Here is a 21,884-nt window from a genome sequence, read left to right as displayed (position 1 = left end):
AGTGTCTTAATCCAAGTAGAGAATGAAATGGATGGCTGAGATTGAATTGAGGATTTCTCTCTCTCTCTCTCTCTCTCTCTCTCCTCCAACGGGTATTTTGTTGATGTGTGAGCTCACATGCTCAGTGAGCATTTTCCCTTAATATACGGAAGAATTTGTAAAGTAACATTCTCCGAATTTTCTAATCGAAATTCTAAGCGTCTCTTCTTCGTCTTCTTGCCTGAGAGTTCTGCATTTCACTCCTAATCGCTAACAGGAGGCAGAGAAATTAAAAGTAGGAATTTGCAGCATTCAGCACCTGAAAGAAAAAAATGAAATCCAAAAACATCAAAAAGAAAAACAAATTAAAAGGCTTTATAGAGAATATTTCGGTACATAATCCTACTGAAACTGACATTTCACATGTAACAACAGACCCGCCATCTTGATCCAGTGTTGCTTGCCCATTTTAGTTAGAAATTTTGAAGTATTTGTTTGACGAATGGAGAAAAATGAATCTGAGCAGATCCATTATTCACAAAATAACTCGGACTCAAAATTTGGCCACCTTCCCAAGAATAAAAGAAGTATGCATATTCAGCTGAAAAGTCTAATTGATGCTTTTTAAGATTTTTCTCATCCAGCCAAACCAGATGCTCGCTTTCCAAATAGTGGTGATTTATATTTATTGTAATTTACATACGCTTAACATCCAGGGAGTAATTACAGAAGAGTTTCTGTGCTTACCTGCCAAATTAATCCCTCGTGTCTGCTAGTGCTTCCCAAAAGTAGCCTCATGTTTTCTTTTAACATTGCTGAAATTGGCGCATACCCATCACGATTGCAGGAGTTGTAAAATCCAATAGTTAATTATGCAGGATGGCTGGCAATCTTGTACCACCAGTGAATACCTGATACCTGCTAATAAATCAAATAAAGAAACTCCACAAAAAAATAAACTTGTGAAGAACTAATGCCCAATAAAGTGACTCACCTTTGTAGCAATGCGTGTGCCTTCAAAAGCTAAATTGGCCAGAGCAAGTACCCGATCACCATGATCAATCAACACACGGGAGTACCAATTAAGAAATACTCTGCCATAGTAGCTATCATAATCACCTCCGTCACGGAAAAACCCTGTCTCATGTGGTTGGGAATTATAAGAACCTGCATTATCTGGTACTCTGGCCCAGAAAGCTGAGTGGCCCCTTGCTTCTGCAGCCTGCGTCAGATTCTTCATCAAGTATCGGTCATAACACTGCACCAAACCAGGTTGAATCAGAGAACTACTTCAAAGTTCAGATAGAGGTAAAAAAATCAAATGAGCTACAAGCTTAAGATCATAACCACAGATAAATAAAGGGCTATTAACTTAACATTTAGAAATAGCCGTCAGTCCCTAGCTATTATGCATGCCATTAATGAAAGGAGGGATCACCATTTATTAAGGTACCTGGAATTCACCAATACGAGGATATTTCCAACCATGCTGTTCAGGATAAGAAGGATATACTGTGGCTCTCTAAACGGACCTAATCCAACTTCAATTTCTGATATTATCCCTTGCTTAAAAAACTCATGAAATTCAACTCTGAAGCTCCTCATGTAGTCGAAGTAAACCTGCATTGGTTCCATTATAATATAGCAGAATAGAAAATCTCAGCATTAAACAGTAAGAATGCATAGGGTCTGATTCTTAGAACATACAAAAAGGAAAATTCTTAGAAATATACAACATATAAGTTGGAATAGGTTTAGCAATAGTTTCTTTGAAAACATGAGTGGAACATATAAAAGAAGAAAAATATAGGAAAATGAGCTATGGCAATCCATGGAAATAAAAAACCAGCATAACAAAGTAATTCTAGAATACTATACCTCAACAGCAGTGCGGCCTTTTAAAACCAGATCTTTATCAATTCCCCACGCGAGACATGCAGTGTTGCGTTTCCCTTATTTCTTAGTAATATATATATCATGATTCTTTTGCCCAATTTCTGTCACCCAATGAGGAAGTGGGATATGTACATCATCCCCGACATTGCCTCTACACTCGTGGAATGACATCACGACCTACACCAATATACAGTAAGACAATGCACACCATATCCAACATGCATATTCAAAGAAAATATGTAAAGCAGAAAATCTTTCTTTTTTGAAATGAATTTTTTAAAGAACTCAAAATCCATCTCAAAACACCATTCATTTGAATAATGCAATTGAAAACCTTACTTTAGACTAAAGTAGCCATGTGCGTCATCTTTGATTAGGATCAATTTGTTTGTTTGTCAGCTAGCATCAGCAGTTTGTTTGTTTGGAAGTTTGCACTTGAAATTGGCATTGAAATCTTGCACTAGCGCATTGGTACTACTAGCATTGGAAATTTGCATAGACATTGGCACTGGTGCAATTTCGCATTGGAATAGGCCCCGTGGAATATATAATTAAAATTGGCATCACCAATTAGCAGTTGGGATATAATTGTAAACTTACAAGATCATACAATTACACTGTTTCGGCTAGCTAAGTAACCTAAACTCGTTGTGAATGTGCCACTATAAAATTCCAACACTCAACTTATTTAGTAATGTAAGACTAGTTAGCAGTTCGGTTCGGCTTGCTAAAATTAAGTAGTCGAAGTATAATTGGAACAATATTGGGGAGGGTAGGAGGGTGAATACAATAACAACACTTCGAGTGTAAGAGTAAACGTTCTTAACCACTTGAGCTATAAGCCGCTTGCAATGAGTAAGATATTTTAGGAAAATGTTAAAGTGAGCACAACCCGATTGGGCCTTGTTATAATTTGGGTTTGGTACTCTTGTAACTTATAGCCTTGTATAGCTTACATTAATTGTTGTAAAAGCTTAGGAGGACACTGGCAACACATGAGCGATGAGAACCAATTTCGCACAAGCTTGTTGCGAGTGGGTTGCAATCTTCATAGAGTACATTCATTCTCCCACCTTTAAGATTCAACTCTATGGCAACCTAATGGGGATCTAGGTTCAGGAAGGGTCATATCCTATCCATATCCTCCACCCATGATTTACCAAACTCCAACCCTTCCCCGTCACTATTTTCACTAGTATCGGCTCAAACTGTTTGGATGCAATCCCTTTCCAGCCTTTAGTTTTCATTTCAATGTCCTCCCAGCATGGCAACGTTCATAGTATGACTATCCACAAGTGTTAAATTAATCAAAAAACATGTACAACACTTCATCTACGAAGACACACTCAACATCACAATATTGCCAAACTTTTCAATTTCAAGAGAAATTAAGTAAGAAGTGTTACCAGAAACCAGTCTATTATGTTGGTGGTCAACACTTGCATATCCTCCATGCCTCATCATGATGCTTCTGCAGGAGATAGAGCTACAAGTGAATGTACTACAATATACAAAATTTTATTCAACTTTCACACCAATGAAATCTTAACACATTTATACCACTCCATAACACATAGAGTTTAGCCACTTACATCCGTTGACAACCACCCCTTCTTGGTTCAGAAGCCGCCGCCAGAAATCAATATCTCCAATTGGGCAACCGGACTAACAATGTAATAAGAAAACAGTTGACCTTATCTAGTCATTTAAACAATTTTTTCATGCATCCATAAAATCCAAATGTTAATGAGTAACTTACTTCTTTGCCTTCTCCTTCAACTTATTGAAGTGATAGAAATATTCCATCACCTCAACCACGTAGTTTCTGTCTTTGGCTTTAATTAACGCTTCTCTTTACACAACATCCTGCTTGGGTTTACCGACATATTTTTTGGCACTTTGCGACGTCAAACAATAAAGGCGTCTAGCAAACCACTTTCATCTTCTTTTACTGCCCCATTTTCGTTCGCACAGATTTTGACGTCGTCCTTGTGGAAGGGACCTTCCTCTTGGTCCCTACCTGCTCACCCTTAAGTGTGTATATAACCACCTCATTGTCATCATCCGAACTCTTCAAATCTTCATACTCATCGGCTACACTTCGAACCATCTTCGCAACATACATCTAAGGGACTGCTCCATTCAACAATCCCTACAAACACCTTCCAACCCTCGTCTTCCATAGCTCTCATTACCTCATTCCCTCTGGGTCCCTCACCCTCACCCCACCCCACCCTTTCTCCCCTCTTGCCTTCATCCCTTAATTCCTTATCCTCATTCCCATCTTCACCCACAGGTTTTTCCTCCCCTCCTTCCAAACCATTTTTTTCATCAACCTCATTTTCACCACCCTTTTCTTCTTCCTCCTCTTCTTTTGATTTATCTGCTTCTTCTTCTTCTTCTTCTTATTCTTCTTCTTCTTCCACAACAGTTTCTACATCACCGCCAATTTCACCATCCTCTTCTTTTTTCACCTCTTCTTTACCTCCTTATTTTTCTTCTTTTCCCTCTTCATTTTCTTCTTCGCTTCCCACATCTTTTTCTTTTTCTTCTTCCTCGTCTTCTCCTCTGCATGCTTTTCCTTCACTTCCCTCCTTAATTACTTTACCAGCTTCGACAACTATTCAACTTTCTTCAGCACCATCCTCTCTGAAATCTCCTCCACATGGACCAATCGCGCCAATGACACCTTCCTTGATTTGCAATTTCAACTCACTGACATCATATATGTCGGGAGTGAGGTTGTCAGGAATCACAATATCAACATCATCGCCTACATCCAGTACGCCTTGGTCCTTTCCTATTCAGTCGGAACATTCTCTATTTAAAGCCATGCATCAACAATACATTTCTCACATACAACATTCACAGACATTCACTTTCATCCATAACTTTCAAAAGGTTCGCAATATAGTTATACCTCCCGGCCCTCGGTTACATACAATTGTAGCTACTCATGGATTAGTTACTTCTTTGTTGTCTTGCATCACAGAATTCTCGGTGTAGCTTTCGGATCTAAGATCTTGCAGTAACATAAGGGCTTTTCATGTTGGGGAATTTTTTCACATGCCCACACTTGCACGTATTGCTCAATAAATTATTACTCCACCATAGTAATAAAGTCAACATTACCAACGAAAGCAACACATATTACCTAAAAATGATACTAAAATCCTTTGCAGCCCCATCTGAACCGTTGCCTCCTTTTGGTTCCCTTAACTTCTTCTTCTTCTTCCTCATCATCTCACTCACCATCTCCTTCAACTTTACCTCTACCTTTCCTTAAAGCAGGACACGAGAGGCTGTCATGAAGTTGTTCAAATGAGATGGACTCCTATGCAAAGCTATTAAACCTATCCATATCCTCTACAAGGTAAAGGTACTTTAGATTCACAATGACATTGGTCTTTGCCCCAGTTAATATAGCCTCAGCAAAGTATACTAAGCCTAGCTTGAAAACATCTTGCTTGTTTTTGCACTCCTTAAACGCCCTTTCAAGCACCGCAAGTCATATATATCAAATGAGATGGACTCCCATTCAAAGCTATTGAACCTATCCATATCCTCTACAAGGTAAAGGTATTTTAGATTCACAATGACATTGGCCTTTGCCCCAATCAATATAGCCTCATCAAAGTATACCAAGCCTAGCTTGAAAACATCCTGCTTGTTCTTGCACTCCTTAAACGCCCTTTCAAGCCCCGCAAGTCATATATATATTTTTGTGACTTTCTTCGGGACAACCTTGGCTTTACCCTTGCCCTTTTCTTTTCTCCCTTTGTTACTTTCACTTGCTAACCCTAATTCTCGAGAAAATAATCCCTCAGCAGCCTAATCCTTTATGGTTCAACCTCTACGTCAACAAGTTTGTCACATCGTAGCCCGATAATCATGCAAAAGTCTTGCTTTGTGAATTGGGTCAATTCACAACCTATTAAATTAGTCAGCCCCTCTAGGTCTTTAACCCTCTTTAAGCTTCTCCCTAATCAATCCTAGCACATGGGGAGCTTGGGATAGTTTGTTAATTGTTTACCTATACACATCTTCTTTTTTTTGTTGCTCGTTGAATACTATTGGTTGCCATATCCTATACATATAACAATACAAACACATAAATTCAACAAAACACTAAGTTACAACAACAAGTCAACAAAGTTTCATAGCTATATATCTTTTGTCAATAGATCATCATTACTTAATCAATATTAACTCCCGTCATAAAATTAACAATATTTTAAAAACAAAAATCAATCCTATCCCAAAACTATAACTTAACCAAAACAGCAGTTAACGACCTAGCCTGTACACAACCCGTTAACATAGCTTCATAACTTCACAACGCACCCTTCTCAATAATTTCACATATATCCACCAAACTCCCCCGATTTTCATAAATGCTGTTTGAAATTGAAGTGAAGCTGGAGAAGATAAGCACAACACAACTACCACTAGGTTTGGACAAGTTTTCAAACAATAAGGATGTTTTCGACGACAATGACGCTTGAGCAAACATGGAAGATGAGGAGTTTCGGGAGGAGAAGACAAATTTAAGTAGGTTGTTGTTGATAACAAGGAGGGGAGATTTTAAATTTCCAAAATTTTGAAATTTTGCCAGGTACCGTTTTCATTTAGTGAGGGGTCATTGATGACCCGATGTCATAGTAATCTTATTTTGATAAATTGTTTTTCAGTTGTTTAGATTTGATTCAATGGACCACATTCCATCTGCAGCCAAGGTCTGCAAAATGTTGCCCCACACCTTAGACAACGCGGCCAAACAATACTCTAAACCCATAAGACCTACTCTAATCCATGGAGTAAAACTCAAATTTTAGGTTTTAAATTTACCTCAACTTGCTCCAACCCTTGGGGTAAATATGAGTTAAAACTTAAAAATCATTTATGGGCCAAATTTAAGGCTGGTTTGGTATTGTTGTGCTTTGAAAAAAAAAAATTTGCTTTTTGCTGTGCTGTGAGAATAAGCTCCTTTTTTCTGCTTCACGTTTTTAGTTTTTTTTCACCCAAAACTGTGAAATAAGCTGTTTTTAAGTGTTTATCAAACACTTTTTTGGGCTCAGCTTTTTTTATACCCACTTTTTATAAAAGCACCTAAGTACCAAACCAGTACTTAGCCTAGGATTCCCCCTGGTTTAATAGGGTTGGTCCACCATATATGTGTGTGTGTGTGTATATAATATATATAAATTCATTGAATCTAACGGTTAAGATTTAATTTGATGAAATCCAACAGTTAAAAAAAAAAACAATTTCCAGCGGTCCAAATTTAAATTCAACGGTTAAAGTAATAAAAAAAAATTATTTTATGTATTTTATATTCTTTCATAGTGTTTACGAGTCTCATGATGTCGGTTAGTGATTTTTCAATATTTGTTGAAATCTAAATATTTTTAGGTTAAAATGTTCATAAAATTAAATTATGATAGTCTACGTAAGTTTTTCTTTCAAAAAAGTTACTTTAAGAAAAAAAATTGGCACAAGTTCATTTTTTAATAATCTGGAACTAAAATTTTAATCCAAAAGAATTTGAGTAAAAAAAGCTGTTTCTGGATTAAAACCTAAATTTTCTAGACTAAAAATTATAGGTTCTAACCTGAGGTTGGAGATGGTCTAAGCCCTAATTTTAAGCCCACAAAACGGTTCGTCGTTTAGAACGAACCCAAAACAATGAAAGTTCGTTAAGTCGCGTACTGGCCTCGCCGTCCTCAACCGTCAACTCCCTCCACCTCCCAATCTACCTTTGTTCGCAACGAAGCCCCTACGCACCAGAAGGAAACGCCGTCGTTTCCAGGAACTTCTGTTATTTTTCTGCGAAACTAAACAATTCGTAAGGTCGATAATGTCAGAAGACAATCTCAACGAATTGGTCAGTGAAAAAAATGGTTTCTTTTCATTTTTCACGGCAAATCAAAATTCGTTTTTACTAAAATTTTGGGATTTTTTTTTTTCAAATTTATATTAATTTCAGATTCAGAAGAAGGTAAATTTCACGAGCGAATTGCAAAGTTTGAGAGAAAAAATCGAAAAGGGAGGCGCTGAAACTGCGGTTGAAAAATTGGTATCACTCAAGCAGTCACTGAAGGTTCAGTGTTTTCCTCAAATCTTTCTTTATCCTCGAAGCGTCGTCGTTTTTGGGTGATGGGTATTGATTGAAATTCGATACTGTTATTGCAGGAGTTGGAAAGGCAAACGCTTGAAGTCCAGTCTCTTAGCAATTCCGTATTGGAGGCTGAAGTTCGTAGATTGGAGGACCAAATAGAAAATGGGGTTGATAGTGAGGATGTTCCTGATGAACTGGATCGTTTGTTGAGTGAATCGGAGGCGAAAATCAGTTCGGCGAAAAGGGTAATTTTCTGTTGCTGTTGCTCGCAACACTAGGAAGCTGTGATCATTTGCTGCAAAATGGTGGTGATTTATTAAGTTTTATCCTTTTTAATGATGAAAGTATTAATGTGTAGGAACTTGCAGCTAAACTAAGGGCAGTGTTGGCAGTACAGCGCCAGATTGATGATGTTCCTTCGCAATCTGAGCTCGTCCAGTATGCGTTCATTCTTGCTTAGTTTATAAGAATTTTAAGATTTTATGGTTTTTGGTTTCAGTTGGTGAATCACCGAAAAACAAGTTTGAAGAATTTTGGTGAATTGGTCAAAGTATGAGACTTGAAGTTCAGGGCATATGGTGTCTTTGATTATTGTGTCTGTGTTTCGGATAGAATAAGACATGTTTGGAAGTGCTTTTAGAATAGCTAAAAGCATTTTTAGATATCCAAAAGCGCTTTTGGGAACGTTCTGAAAGTGCTTCAAGTGCTTTTTTTCAGGAAACACTCGGATTTTTATAAAACTTTGACGTGCTTCTAATAGAAGTCGTTCCTGTAAAAGTGCTTATAAGCTGAAGTACATTCCAGTGAAGCATTTCCAAACAGGCCATAAGAATAACGCTAATTGACTCAATCTTGGGTCTGCACTCTGCAGGTATGAACGCCGGTTGTCAGAATTGAATGCTCAAATTCAGGGAAAACTTCAACAAACTCGGAAATACTATGCCACTTACAATGCACTTTTGGAGATCAAGGAATATATGCTGAAGGAAATGTCATTGTTGAATTCAATAAGTTCACAGGTATGCTACGGCTATGAATTTTTCCATCAGTACTCTTATGTTTCTTAGTAGATGTAGTTTACGTAACCTTTTTATGGTTATGGCTGCATTGTTTTTCTTTGGGAAAATTTGATTTATGCAGGAGGGATTTCAAGTCCTGGCTGTTAGTATATTTTCTCATTAATACCAACTTGTTTTGCTTGTAAACTTTGTAAGTTTCAAGAAGCAATCAATAGCACTGACGGTCGCATGAAACTGATCGACTCCATGGAGGGAATCATAAGGGGCAGTCAACAGGTATTCTCCAAATATAATCAAATTGCTTGCATATTTTCTGTTGGGAATCAAAAAAGAAACCCCCATTCTGCCTAGAAATTTTTTCACAATCTTTGTCTTAAAAGTAGAAATTTAACTCCTTAACCTTGGAAAGTATGATTTAGTTGATCCTAAAGAGCATTGTTTTTCTGTTTCCATAATACATATCTATTTATATGTCCTCAGAGATCCATAGTTTCTGTGAAAGAGAACCGACTACCGCGTGCTGGTAAATGGCACCTTTGACCTTTTATTAGAAATGAGGATTTTGCCCCCATAACGTTCCAGTAAACCATTTACTAGCATCCAGTCAGCTTGCCTTTTGATCAGTACGACCTTACAAGGGCTCGAGTTAATGGCCTTTTTACTCCTTCCTCAAGGAAAGGCTGGTTAAAGTTCTAACTAGCATTGACAGTATACATAGCTTTGGAGAGGATTAAATTGTGCCTTGCAGCCACTTGGTGAACCGAGTTACTGTATGGCCAATTCTCACGGTTGATAATGAACTTTTAACAATGGAGCTCCTTGATAGTATCACCAATATTAGTATCAATGTAAATTTTATACAACTTCCGCACTACAAAATTTGTTAAGCCTCAAGACAAAACATTACATAGGTATGTATAGCTATGTCATCCCTAGTGTCATCTATAGTGTAGGATAAGGATTGCAACCGAACAGATGCACCCACCATGTGAAGAGAGAAATAAGATAAAAAGTTTGAGCTATTAGCCTATTCGAGAGACTAATAAGATAAAACTGATATAATTTAACCAAGTCCCGTGTCAAGTTTATTTCGGACTTTGTATGCTCTTCAAGGAAACAATATTTGTGCTTATGTCATTTCTTAGAAGAATTCAACATTGCACGCACCAAATATGTCATTTTCTTTAGCCTGAACTAATGTTCAACTTCTGTGCATACTTTTTCTCCGATGCTTCAAGTTATTCTGAAGGTTGCTAGTAAATCTATCTTGCAGAAACTTCGAAAGGTACAACATGGGCTTCAAGAAGAGCAAAAAGTTTGTGATGCTCTCAAGGAAAAGTATTTTGCAGCAAGTGCAGAGCAAAGGCACTGTTATTCACTCTTAAAAGCTTTTCAGGTAAGCATTGTAATCATGACGTCACAGTTAATAGTTAGCATTTGCGGCACTTAGTTCATTGCTAGTTCAGAGAATGTCGTGTATGCTAGTCTTGTAATGTAATACGCAGTATCTAGGTAATTATAATTTCCTAGCATTGTCACTTTCATTGGCCACTTCTACACAGATGTAAGCGTGTTGTTTAGCAGTTTGGCGAGAATTGTTGGTCATTGTCCTGGCTCTTGCCAAACTATATCTAATCAGTACTCCAAGCTCCCCCGAAATTACTGATATAGATCTTTAAACATCCAGGAGGAATGTACAAAGAATGAGGTACTCCGAAGAAGTTCTGCTTCAAACATCTCCAGAGATTGAAGTTTTCAACCATCGTCATGCCACCGCCTCTCAGTCGCATGCTCACTTGTTAAATTGATATTAAAAACTCGCTCACCGTGAGTTGTAAATTAAAACTCTTTTTTTATTTTTTATTTTTTTGGGTAAACATCTTCCAGGTTGAGTTACATCGAAGTACCTCCGTAGCATGTGAAGTTTGAGGTGTTTCAACCATCTTCATGTCATCGCACGTTGGTCCCATGCTTGCTTACTGAATGCTTGTTTACTGAATTCACGAGGAACTCATTCGTCATAAGTTGTAAATTAAAGATCAATTAATTTTGTGTAAAAATACTCCCTCATTCAATTTCGTACATGCAGTAGATTATGAGTTTATCTTCATTATTTGTTCTTTTATTCAACAGTTCTCGTTCATGAGATACGAACGCGGACCTCCTCCAACAGAGTGGAGACCAAGTCCCGCTAAACCAAACGGGTTGGCTATCTCCGTTATTTGCGAATAGTAAAACGATTAGTGGTTACCAAGATATAAAGAAATATTAGGAAAATCAGGTTGATGCAGAAATTGAAGTTATCTATTTCCATACCGACGAAGGTCTGACCTCATGGCTGATTCTTTGGAAGTGCTTCCTTAAAAGTCAAAGATTATATGATTGAAAACGAACTTATAATTGATACAAATTGATTTCAATATATATGACAATGATGAAGCAAGGATGACATTTTTGTTTCCATCTTGCTTTGATATGATGACGCATATATTTTTATTAGGGTAGTCGCCCATTTTATGATCACACGTTGACATTACTACTAGACAATATAAATGTAATTTTATTAATTAATGCATTGCATCTCGCTTTCAATCATTTTACACCTTTTTTTTTTTTTTTTTCTCGTACGGTTAAGATAATCTACACTAATACTTATCAATATGGCAAGGAGAATTGAAATTTAAGCGCGAAAGACAATATCATTGGTTAGCGTAGATGGGGCTTTGATGGAAAACTTTTATGCCCATGCAACCTTGTGCGAGTTCGACTCCCACCAATTCCTCTTCTCCGAACAACTATCAATTTAACCCACTAACACTATTGTTTGTTAAAAAAAAAAAAAAAAAGGGGGGGGGGGGTGGCTTTGATGGAAAGCTTTTATGCCTATGCAACTTGGTGCAGGTTCAACTCCCACAATCCCTCTTCTCCTAACAACTATCAATTTAACCCACTAACACCATTAAAAAATAATAATAAAAAATAAAAAAGAGAGAGTATCATTAGTATATGGTTCGACTTATCCTTATATATTTATAAGTGATGGTTTTAGGTTTTAATCTCGTGAATAACAAATATCAATTTATTTTTTTACCACTGGTGTAAATATTGTTGTGGCCTAAAAGAAAATTCAAAATAAAAAATTATGTTTTGTCATAAAAAGAATGCGCGCACACACACACACATATATATAAACATGGATACATCAAAATTAACCAAAAAATAAATGTACCATAAAAAATTTGCTAAATTCTTCAAACCCAAAACATAGGTACTGACACACCTCGACCTAGATATCCAAGTGGCCATTAAAATCAAGGCATGATGGCAGACACCTAAAAAGTGACAAATCCATAATATGCAAATGATATGTAAAAATACGAATAAATTAAAACCGAAGTCTAGAACTAATGTAATCTAGAAGTGAGAGTATGCAGTATGGGATGCAGTACAAGAATCCTTTTTACACATGCATGTAGTGTCAAAAGCATAGATAAAAGTGCAGTAAAACTAAGAATATTTACATCCTAGGTAGGATGGGAGAAATTTTTCTAGGTTCCGGGAGCACCAGGTGAGCTGGTGTTCCCCACAAATGAAGGCTTGAAATATGTTCTTTTTATATTTTTAGGTAAAAAAATGCCAACTATTTTATTAGCACTCAACAATATGTTGAATACATTCCACTTTAAAATTTAATATTAAATGAGTTATATACCTTAATATAGAATGACAATTTCGATCTTATAAGATTTTAAAATTAAATAAATAAACTCTACATAAACCTCAAATCACTTTTAGCATGTGTATCCTAAGATTATTTATCTTCTTCAACTTTCAAAACAACTCTCACCTTCTGCCCGTTACATGTAACAATTTACCATGTTAAATTGCTGTCTCAAGTTTGGCAATGAGACATGCTAGCTTATTCGCCAGAAACCCGAAGCTTTGTGACAAGAATTGTCATACCAAAAAAAATCTTTCTTATTAGACTTATACAAATAGCATACAATTGTCAATTTGCAGATTTTTAAGGTTAGTTTGGGCTTACTTTCTTTCAGACCTTTTAAGCACCACAAAATGTTTCATACAACAACAATCTTTTATACATGCTTTATTTTATTAGTGGTTTTTACGGTAATTAAGTTCTAATGAGACGGGAGGAAACTAATATTAATGCTTTATTTCTTCTGATGTGGTTAGAATTTTGTGAAGCAATGGAGGGAAGTAGCAAATTTTAAAGGTTTAGGCAAGCTCATGCTGAATATCATGGTAGTTTTATGTAGCTTTTTGCCGAATTTCATGGTTTTTTCATTATCAAAGAGTAGGCTAGCTTCTGGAAAAGTTTGAAGCAATCCAAAAATAGTGTTCATCAAGTTAATGCAAAACCATTATGCTATGCATTTCTAAATCCCTTTTTGCCGATGGATTCTTAATTTTTTTTTTTCTTTCTTTCCATTAATGCTGATTCTCAAATCTTTATCTTTATTATTTGACAGGGAGGAGAAACAACTTAGAAACCACCTATTCGAAGAAACAAATAAGATCTTTGGTTGACCTTATGTATTTGCATCTAAGATGCGAAGAGTGTAGGGTGTAGGTAGAAAATGTGAGGTGTAGGTAGGAAATTTAAGATGTATGTTGAGAGTTGAGGTGTGAGGGTACTATAGGAAAGGATGTGGGGTATATTAAGATACATTTTAATTAAAAAAGAAAATATGAGGTGTATTAAGTATGTGGAGTGTATTCAACAATATTCCATACCATTGACCCCAAGCTCCCATCACAAAGCAACCACCACCTCCATCGCTGGTCGTGGATTTTATCGGCAACTTTATCTTACTAATCTTTCTCCTCTTCCCTCTCTTTATCCCACTCTTACTTCGACAAAAATGGTCGGCTGCAACTCAAGAGCTGGTGCATTCACCGGCGTTCCCTTTTGTCCAGGGGCTGTTGTGGCGGCGGAGGTGGTGGACTGTGGATAGAACTCTGGTTTTTTATTTCTTTGATCAAATAAATTCTTATCTGAGAAATGAAATAATGAATACTAGGAATAAGAAAGGAAGTTGATCCAAAATGGATTTGATTATATTTTTGGGAAGCCGAAACGCATTTAACTCAGGTAATTTTTTTGCCAGATGTTGGATGATATTAGTGGTGACCACGTGCTCTGAACCCAGAAAAATTTCTCGTAGGATGGATATTACACAACTAACAAGAAATATAATTTTTACATTATCAAAAGTGAATGTCAAAACCTGCTAATGATCCCTTGCTCTTTACATAATCCTACTACTAAGTCATAGAGGGGCGCAAAACAGAAAGTGTGAGTGAGCAAAAATAAGAATTTATTAAATCCTTACTTTTCATAACATAGTTACCCCTTACTGTAAAATATGTATAGTTTCCCAAATAATACCGCAAATAAGTATGAAAATCAAAGTGAATGCATAAAAGCAATTGTGATAATGATATAGGTAAATAAAAAATAACTCAATATGCTCATAAAAAATGCAGACACAGAAGTCCGTGTAGAAAGTAGGCTGGGTGTAATGGATTTGGATCCCCTCCCTGAGGATCTCGGGGATCAAGGCACAAAGACCGTTCATCAAAGATCGTGTGGTCACAATTAAATGCTTTTTATATCTTTAAAAGTAAAGCAATCTCGTTTTGCGTAAAAAAACATTTAATTGTGGCCGCACGATCTTTGATGACCGGTCCTTGTGCCTTGATCCCCAGGATCCCTAGGGAGGGGATCTGGAGAGGATCCAAATCCAGGTGTAATAATCTATGTTGAAGTACTACATTCACGTGAAATTGGCGCTAAGCACGTCCCATACGAGTTCTAGATGCAAAAGCAACTAGTACAAGTGGGCACTTACGAAGGACACAATGAGAACGTAATAGTGCAATGTGAATATACACGTGAAGTTAGTCCTGACCCGAACGAGAACTATAAACTTCGGCATAAGCATGAATGATGAGCATATAAAATAGGTATGATCCATCATTATTTCATAAACCTCAACATCATCACTAGCACTTGTATTTATAAGTAAAAGCATAGCATGTTGTAAAACACTACATAAAAAGTCATTATGGAAATTTAATTATATAAAAACAAAGCTCACTCATTGATACGTCGTCGGGTTGTACTCCACTTGTCTTGCTTGGCCTCTAAACTCCTCTGGATAAGTCTCTTCTATATGTGAAGCCACTATACTACTTAAAGCTTGTAGATACTAAGAAAAAGTCTTGAAATTCCGTTTGTTTGCTCATCACGGGGATTGAAGTACTTAAAACTAGGTTCACGTACTAGTCGTTAGTCGTTAAGCGCCATCGGTGGAATTTTTCGTCGCCTTTGTTCGGAATCTTCCTGATTCTAATCACCGGAAAGAATATTTTGTCTGTGTGAAAGAATATTCAGGGAAGGAATATACCTTCAGTTAACGTAATGTGTTGACACCGTTAGATAATATTCCATCGTTATTACAGATTATCCAGTCGTCTCCTACCTCATGCCGATCGTCGAAGCCTCTGCTCGCCGCTGTCTGTCGGCCAGATCTTCGCCAGAATCTAGGTTTTTGGCCAAAAAAATTTCAGAAATCGGTTAGCGTCCAAAACTAAACTGAATTTCACTAAAGTTGCCGATTTCGGCCGGAAAGTCTAGGCTTGAAAATCAAGGTTTCAAATCTTCTCACTTCGAGGTAGATTCGAGCACGAAAGGCTTGACTCATAGTCTACAAGTGACGGTGAGTCTTTTGGTGGAAATTAAGCTTTTATAATTTCCATTTAGCCCCTTTAGGGGCATTTTCATAATTTCAGAACATCAGAGAAATAAAATACAACATAATACAACAAAATAAATAGGATCTTATACTTTGAAAATGGCTTGTTTGGAATTATTTTTAAAATAGCTGAAAGTAATTTTGGTATAAAAGTTTTTCAAACCAATCTTTAGTAAAAAAAGTCAATAATCATAAATAAAAAAAAATAAAAATACTTGAAGTGCTTCCTACAAGTGCTTTTGAAACTCAAAACATTTTTCTAAAAATATTTTTAGTCATTTCAAATGCACTTCCAAATGAGTCTTCAAGTTTACCTATATATGATGTGGTTCCCTCCGCAAACTTGCATGTCTCCGCATGAAGACAACTTGTCCTTTGCTTGAACAATTTTTTTTTTCTTTCTAAATTTAACGTATTAATATGTAACATTTGAATAACCGTTTGTGTTAGTTGTCACTAAATTAATAATATATAGTTAACCAATTACACTAGGCTTTTTAATTGAAATTTCGACCGAAAAGTTAGACAATGAGTCAAATTCGGTATTATACCTTTGCATGAGAACATGGCTAGATTTTGTCTTTTCCAATAGAGTTCGTAAGGATGTCGCCCTCGATCAATTCATCTATATGTTCATGCGGTCCAATCATAGGTATAAATCTTCCGGAAGTTAAAAGAAATAACATGCACGCACGATATCTTTTTTTTTTTGACATGTTTGTTTAGCATTCTCATCATGTAGCTAAATTGACATTGATTAACACTATATGAGAATGATTATCCATTAGCTCAAAGGATTTTGAATATTCTGCACCCGAAATTATGTGTTTGATTTTTTCTGTCCTCGGAATCATTTGTTTTTTAGTTGAAAATGACATAATAGTATCTACGTTATTAGACTAGTAATCAAAATAAACATTGCAATATAACCATATAATGCATTGTAATATAATCCAGCTCTGACCAATCGGACTCCTAAAAGAACTACAGGAAGTAAGCAATCTGTGTATGCTAGAGAGAAGAGGAAAAACTAACAATAAATTAATAATCTCCCTCAAATTTGTGCTAAAATATAAAGATTAATCAGCTGCACTAATTTTGAATCAAAGAAAATGCCTTTTCAAGATGCTTCCCCTTGATATCGACATATTCCTTCACTGTGAGTGAACGGTACTTAGGCACTTTTTCCAGAACCCTAGAGAGAACCGGGGAGACTGTAAAATCCCTTGGGGGAGAATAAAAGTAGGCCATGGAAAATCGCTGGATCTGCTGGTTCACCACAACACGATGACGGACACTTGTAAACATCCCATTGGAGAGAATGTGGAGATAGTCACCAAGGTTAACAGTTAGGGCACCGGGTATGGGTTGTACCAGAACCCACCCGGCTCCGTCTTTGAAGACTTGGAGGCCGCTGGTTTTGGATTGTTGGACAATGGTGACCAGGGATGTGTCTGTGTGTGTTGCCATGCCCAGGGCTCGAGTAGGATCAGGGCAGGGCGGGTAGGAGTTTAGTTGCAAAGCAGTGCTCGGACTACTTAACCCACTGTCATTAAGCCAATCAAATTCTTCAAAATTAATGTCCAAAGATTTGAAGAAAATGTGGATTAGTTTCTGTGCTAATGCCTTCATTTGGTTCTGATAATCGTCCATTGTGTCACTGCAAAAATAAATTAGAAAACTTAATGTAACTTGAAGTTTGATTAAATGTAACACTTATATGGTATATAGTACGTAACATATCTTTCAATTTTTTTTTATGTTTTCCTTTATAAGAGCCAATGTTTTAAAAGGCGAAGGCATGGGCGAGGCGTTTGATGGATAGCCCCGCCTAAGCAAAAGCCTTAAGGCATAAGGTTGAGACCTAACTTTTTAATACATATTTTATACATATAAAAATATAATAGTCATAAACAAGTTTAACTCATATAACCAAGTTTAATCAAACAATCAAATTAATCAATTTCTAACATCTACTTTAAGTAAGTGCCTATTATATGAGAGTTTTGGATAATATTTGGGTGGGATAGGTAGTCTTAAAAAAAAAGAGAAATAAGGAAAAACTATAAAGAACATTTTTAAAAAGAATAATATAACATTAAGAAAATAATAATCCAAATAAAAAGGTTTTTTCTTTTCTACATCCAATCATGAGAATATTCACGAAAATAATAAAAGCAAAAACAAATCAATGCTCATCTAATATATATCTAGTATATGAGAAAATAAATATTAGAAATAAAAAGTGAAGAGAAAAGAGATAGTGGGGTAATAAATGTTTTTAAAGGGGGATTAGTTTTTAAAAAAAGTGAAGACAATGGGATAATAAATGTGGCAAAGTGGGGTCAGTTTAAGCATTAAAAAAAAATTAAAAACACCAACACAGCCTAAAAAACCTAGTTGTCTTCTTCATCTTCTTCATCTCCTTCGTTGGTGTTCATGGCCTGCAACTCAAAACAACTCTGCAACTCTCAAAAATTTCTAGATTCTTGAAACTTAAAAAAAGAAAAAGGGACGCCAAATCGACGCCTCAGGCACGCCTCAAGAAGCCTAGGCATGTATTTCGTCGACTCCCTTAAAACAGAGGCAAAAATGGTGTAGCCCCGCCTTCAAGGCCGTCTAGGCACACCCCAAGGCAAGTCTTTTAAAACACTGATAAGAGCAAGGCAGAAGGGTAAGTGACTGTCTATTCTTATGTAAATTATTGAACCCATTAAGTAGATATGTTTCGTTTCTGGATAGAAACCTATATGCCCCTCAAAACAAAATTTTACTCAAAGTTGCTCCAAACATATCCCAAACAGAAAGCATGACAAACTTTATAATGAGAGTATAATTAATTTTGTCATTTTGCGTACGTGCATGGAAATGCATGGAGGACTTACCAAAAGCCTTGATAGTCTTGGGGCCAAAGTTGCTTAGCATGATCGACTGGAGACCCCATGATAGTAAACCCTTCCTGCCACATATGTTTGTCAAAAAATGGCGATATATGAGGACGACCATACCCAGTAGCCCCACCTGGAGATCGTAGGGCTTTCAGTTTTTGGTCAACAGGAAGACCAAACAATTTTTCAGCTTCAGACTCCACATCGTCCATGAGTTTTGTAAGGCCATGACCTATCACCTGAAAGATACCCCATTCCTCACATGCCTGGATCATGAGACTTGGAGCCTCCGGGTCCATGAGGTCAATGACGGGTACAAATAACGGGTCGGCGGAGGGTACCCTAGATGAAGACTCATCGGAGTGATCGTGCCATACATGCGATTCAGGCAATGTCTGGATTGTGTTAAAGTCGATGGGGATGATATGATGGAGATGGGCTTCATAGGGATCTGATATAGCACCCATTGGAAATATTAGGAGAAACAAGATGAAAAAAATCAAGGTTTAGTGAGATCAATTTGTTGGCATTTGTTGATTGGATTTATACACACAGATTTATATATATACATGAAGATAAGAGAGAAATATGTATGACTAAGAACCTAACATGGAAGGGTATCTGATCTTTTATGGAAGATAATCTTATATATATATATATATATATATATATATTACCTTCTATAGATATAAACATATGCATGTATCATGTACATGCATGTTAATTATTATGAAATCTGAAAACCCCACATGGATGGGATATCCAATAGGGATATATGACATTCTACATACAGATGATTGCTTAGGTTTTTACTTGAAAAGCTTTTAGTCGTCTGATATAGATGAAATATAATGTGTCTGGATCACATTCGATGCATGTTCAATGTATATGTATATCTTACGTGGCAATTGATATAAGGAATTGTTATTAGCGTTTCAAAAATTTTATTTTACTGTTCTCATAAATGTATTTTTTTTTCTAATTATAAAAAGTTTGGAATATAAAGTGAGATTTTGAAGTCTCAATAACAATTTTCTTGATATATACTTTCATATTAATTAACATGTTTAATTATCTTATTGAATGCCATGTCAACGTAATACAAATATGCAGTCAGCTTAACATTACTCTAATCACTTGCCACAAGCTTTTGTCGTATTAACGGTTCAATGACATGAACTAATAATACTAGAATCCAAATTTGGATTTCGAGGGGAGTAAGTCCAAATGATGTACAGTTGGGTAAGGGCGGCTGTTGTTCACAAAGTATGTCCGCTGTGGTTTTGGAGATATTATGGGATATAGTTATAGTTGAATGGGACAAAAGAAGGAACGACAATTCAACAATGTGTAACGTCTCCAAAGATTATAAAAAAGAACGGTTCCATTGTCCCATGATAAGGAGGACGCCCTTTTTTGCTTTTGTGAATAAATGTAATCATGCCTTGTCACAAGTAGGAAAAATACAAATGAGTAAGGAGAGATGGGATCCCACACTATACATGCTTTCCATGATGGGGTATCCATAAAAAAAAAATAAAAAAAAAATTAGAAATTGATTGTTGAACTAACAAATTTTAAAAATAATAATAATAAAAAAAAAAACGTGGGATCAATTTGGCAATCAAAACTTAATTAGTTTCTTATCATTTTAGTCCATTGCTCTAAAACAGTTCATTAGGTAGAGATAACTACTATACTATATACCTAGCACCAAAAGTTAAAGAAATGGAATTATTTGCATTTCAAAATTCGAATAAGTTAAAAAAAACATACATTTTTATGCAACTGCTCTAATACAACTTTCAAGTACTAAACTAACTAATCTCAATAAAATGACGGATCTATAAGGGTGATATGATGATTTATAAGGGTTCTGATCAGTATAGCAATCAAATTTTTTATTTTTATTTTTTTTATCATTTTTATCTTTTTTTTTATTTTTTTTTGTCTCAACGGAGGGGTCGAATCTTTGATCCTAAGCTCAACCTTTTTTGTGTTTTATTTTTCTATCAATTTTTATTCTCCAGAGTTAAAGGGAAATAGGGTTATCTAATAATTTATGTACGTGTTGTTCTTATAGATATGCAGTTGAGAATGTAATTTAAGATTTAATGTTAGTTTTACATGTAAAAAAAATATAATAAAATGGCAAGAGAAAACTCGTAATCTTGAATATATCGAAAGAAAAATGTAAATAGAAAATTTTAAACTTAACAAGGAACATGCATGCTGCATGCATAGCTTCAAATAACTATTTTAATATTTTGTGCCCTTTTCTGATTTTTCCCAAAATCCAAGCAGAGAATACTGAACAAAAGTACTTTAGATACTAAAAATCAAATGATTAACACCATGAAATTAGGTTGTGGTTAAATTATTGTTAATAGTCTGCGTGCAAATATTGTGTCAGTTGGAATTGATATCAACATTCAGATACAAAAAGACAAAAACTAATTGTGTTGTCCGTAAACACTGTATGCATAAAGATACAAAAACAATTGCTTGATTACATCTTTTGAAATTCTACAGCCTTCATGGTTCTTCCGTAAACACTGTGAGCCTTGTTCTTTTAATATATATATATATATATATATATATGATAATTGCTTCTTCATATCGAAAATAAAAAAATTCATGATCCTTTACAGACTAAAAATAGTACAGATTGTTATAACCAATCAAATGTCAAGTGTATATTATATAACAATTTGCACAGTTTTATTTCAAATGGAAAAAACTCAACGACAAATATAATATATTAAAACATAAACACTTAATGAGATTATATATAAAATCACAAATCACTGACTTGTTTCTTGAAGATAGAGGCTTGCAGAAGCAATCTCCTAAGATAGAAATTCCTCCCTACACCAGTGCAGCAGTTCAATGGACGTCTATCTTGCAGGATACAACCATCTAATCCAAGTTCTTGCACTTGAAATCGGATTCTTGGCGAATTGGTTGTGGTGTTTCTCTATGAACTGTGAAGGATTTGATGGAAGATTGTTCTTCTTGTTTCTGATCCGACAGCCATATATAATGGCATAAATGAGCAGTTGAAACCGTTCATATTTATCTTTAAGAACGGTTACAACCGTTCATGTGATCGGTTTTATCATTTCAGAAAAAAAAAAAAAAAAAAAAAAAACTGAATGAAAAAATCAAAAACGTAAAAATGATAATTGGGTTTTTCGTCCAT

General features: G+C 35.7%; 3 protein-coding genes across 3 annotated transcripts; 1 reads left to right on the top strand and 2 right to left on the bottom strand.

The window, feature by feature from the left end:
* Positions 1-268: 268 nt before the first annotated feature.
* Positions 269-3,985, bottom strand: LOC137717034 (beta-amylase 2, chloroplastic-like). Its single transcript, XM_068456352.1, has 4 exons — positions 3,896-3,985; positions 1,444-1,599; positions 974-1,237; positions 269-298 (listed from the first exon to the last, which is right to left on the bottom strand). The coding sequence occupies exons 1-4, from the start codon at positions 3,983-3,985 to the stop codon at positions 269-271; spliced, it is 540 nt and encodes a 179-aa protein (XP_068312453.1).
* Positions 3,986-7,575: 3,590 nt separating this feature from the next.
* Positions 7,576-11,122, top strand: LOC137718590 (uncharacterized). Its single transcript, XM_068458139.1, has 8 exons — positions 7,576-7,759; positions 7,862-7,975; positions 8,068-8,238; positions 8,352-8,431; positions 8,865-9,012; positions 9,208-9,288; positions 10,286-10,408; positions 10,700-11,122. Exons 1-8 carry the CDS (start codon positions 7,733-7,735, stop codon positions 10,760-10,762), a joined length of 807 nt encoding a protein of 268 aa, XP_068314240.1. The 5' UTR covers positions 7,576-7,732; the 3' UTR covers positions 10,763-11,122.
* Positions 11,123-16,886: 5,764 nt separating this feature from the next.
* Positions 16,887-19,149, bottom strand: LOC137717288 (gibberellin 3-beta-dioxygenase 1-like). Its single transcript, XM_068456595.1, has 2 exons — positions 18,680-19,149; positions 16,887-17,454 (listed from the first exon to the last, which is right to left on the bottom strand). The coding sequence occupies exons 1-2, from the start codon at positions 19,147-19,149 to the stop codon at positions 16,887-16,889; spliced, it is 1,038 nt and encodes a 345-aa protein (XP_068312696.1).
* Between the last annotated feature and the right edge of the window lie 2,735 nt (positions 19,150-21,884).

The sequence above is a fragment of the Pyrus communis genome, chromosome 15, assembly GCF_963583255.1.
Source record: "Pyrus communis chromosome 15, drPyrComm1.1, whole genome shotgun sequence".
In the NCBI taxonomy this organism is placed as follows: Eukaryota; Viridiplantae; Streptophyta; class Magnoliopsida; order Rosales; family Rosaceae; genus Pyrus; species Pyrus communis.
This window is presented reverse-complemented; position numbering and strand designations above follow the sequence as displayed.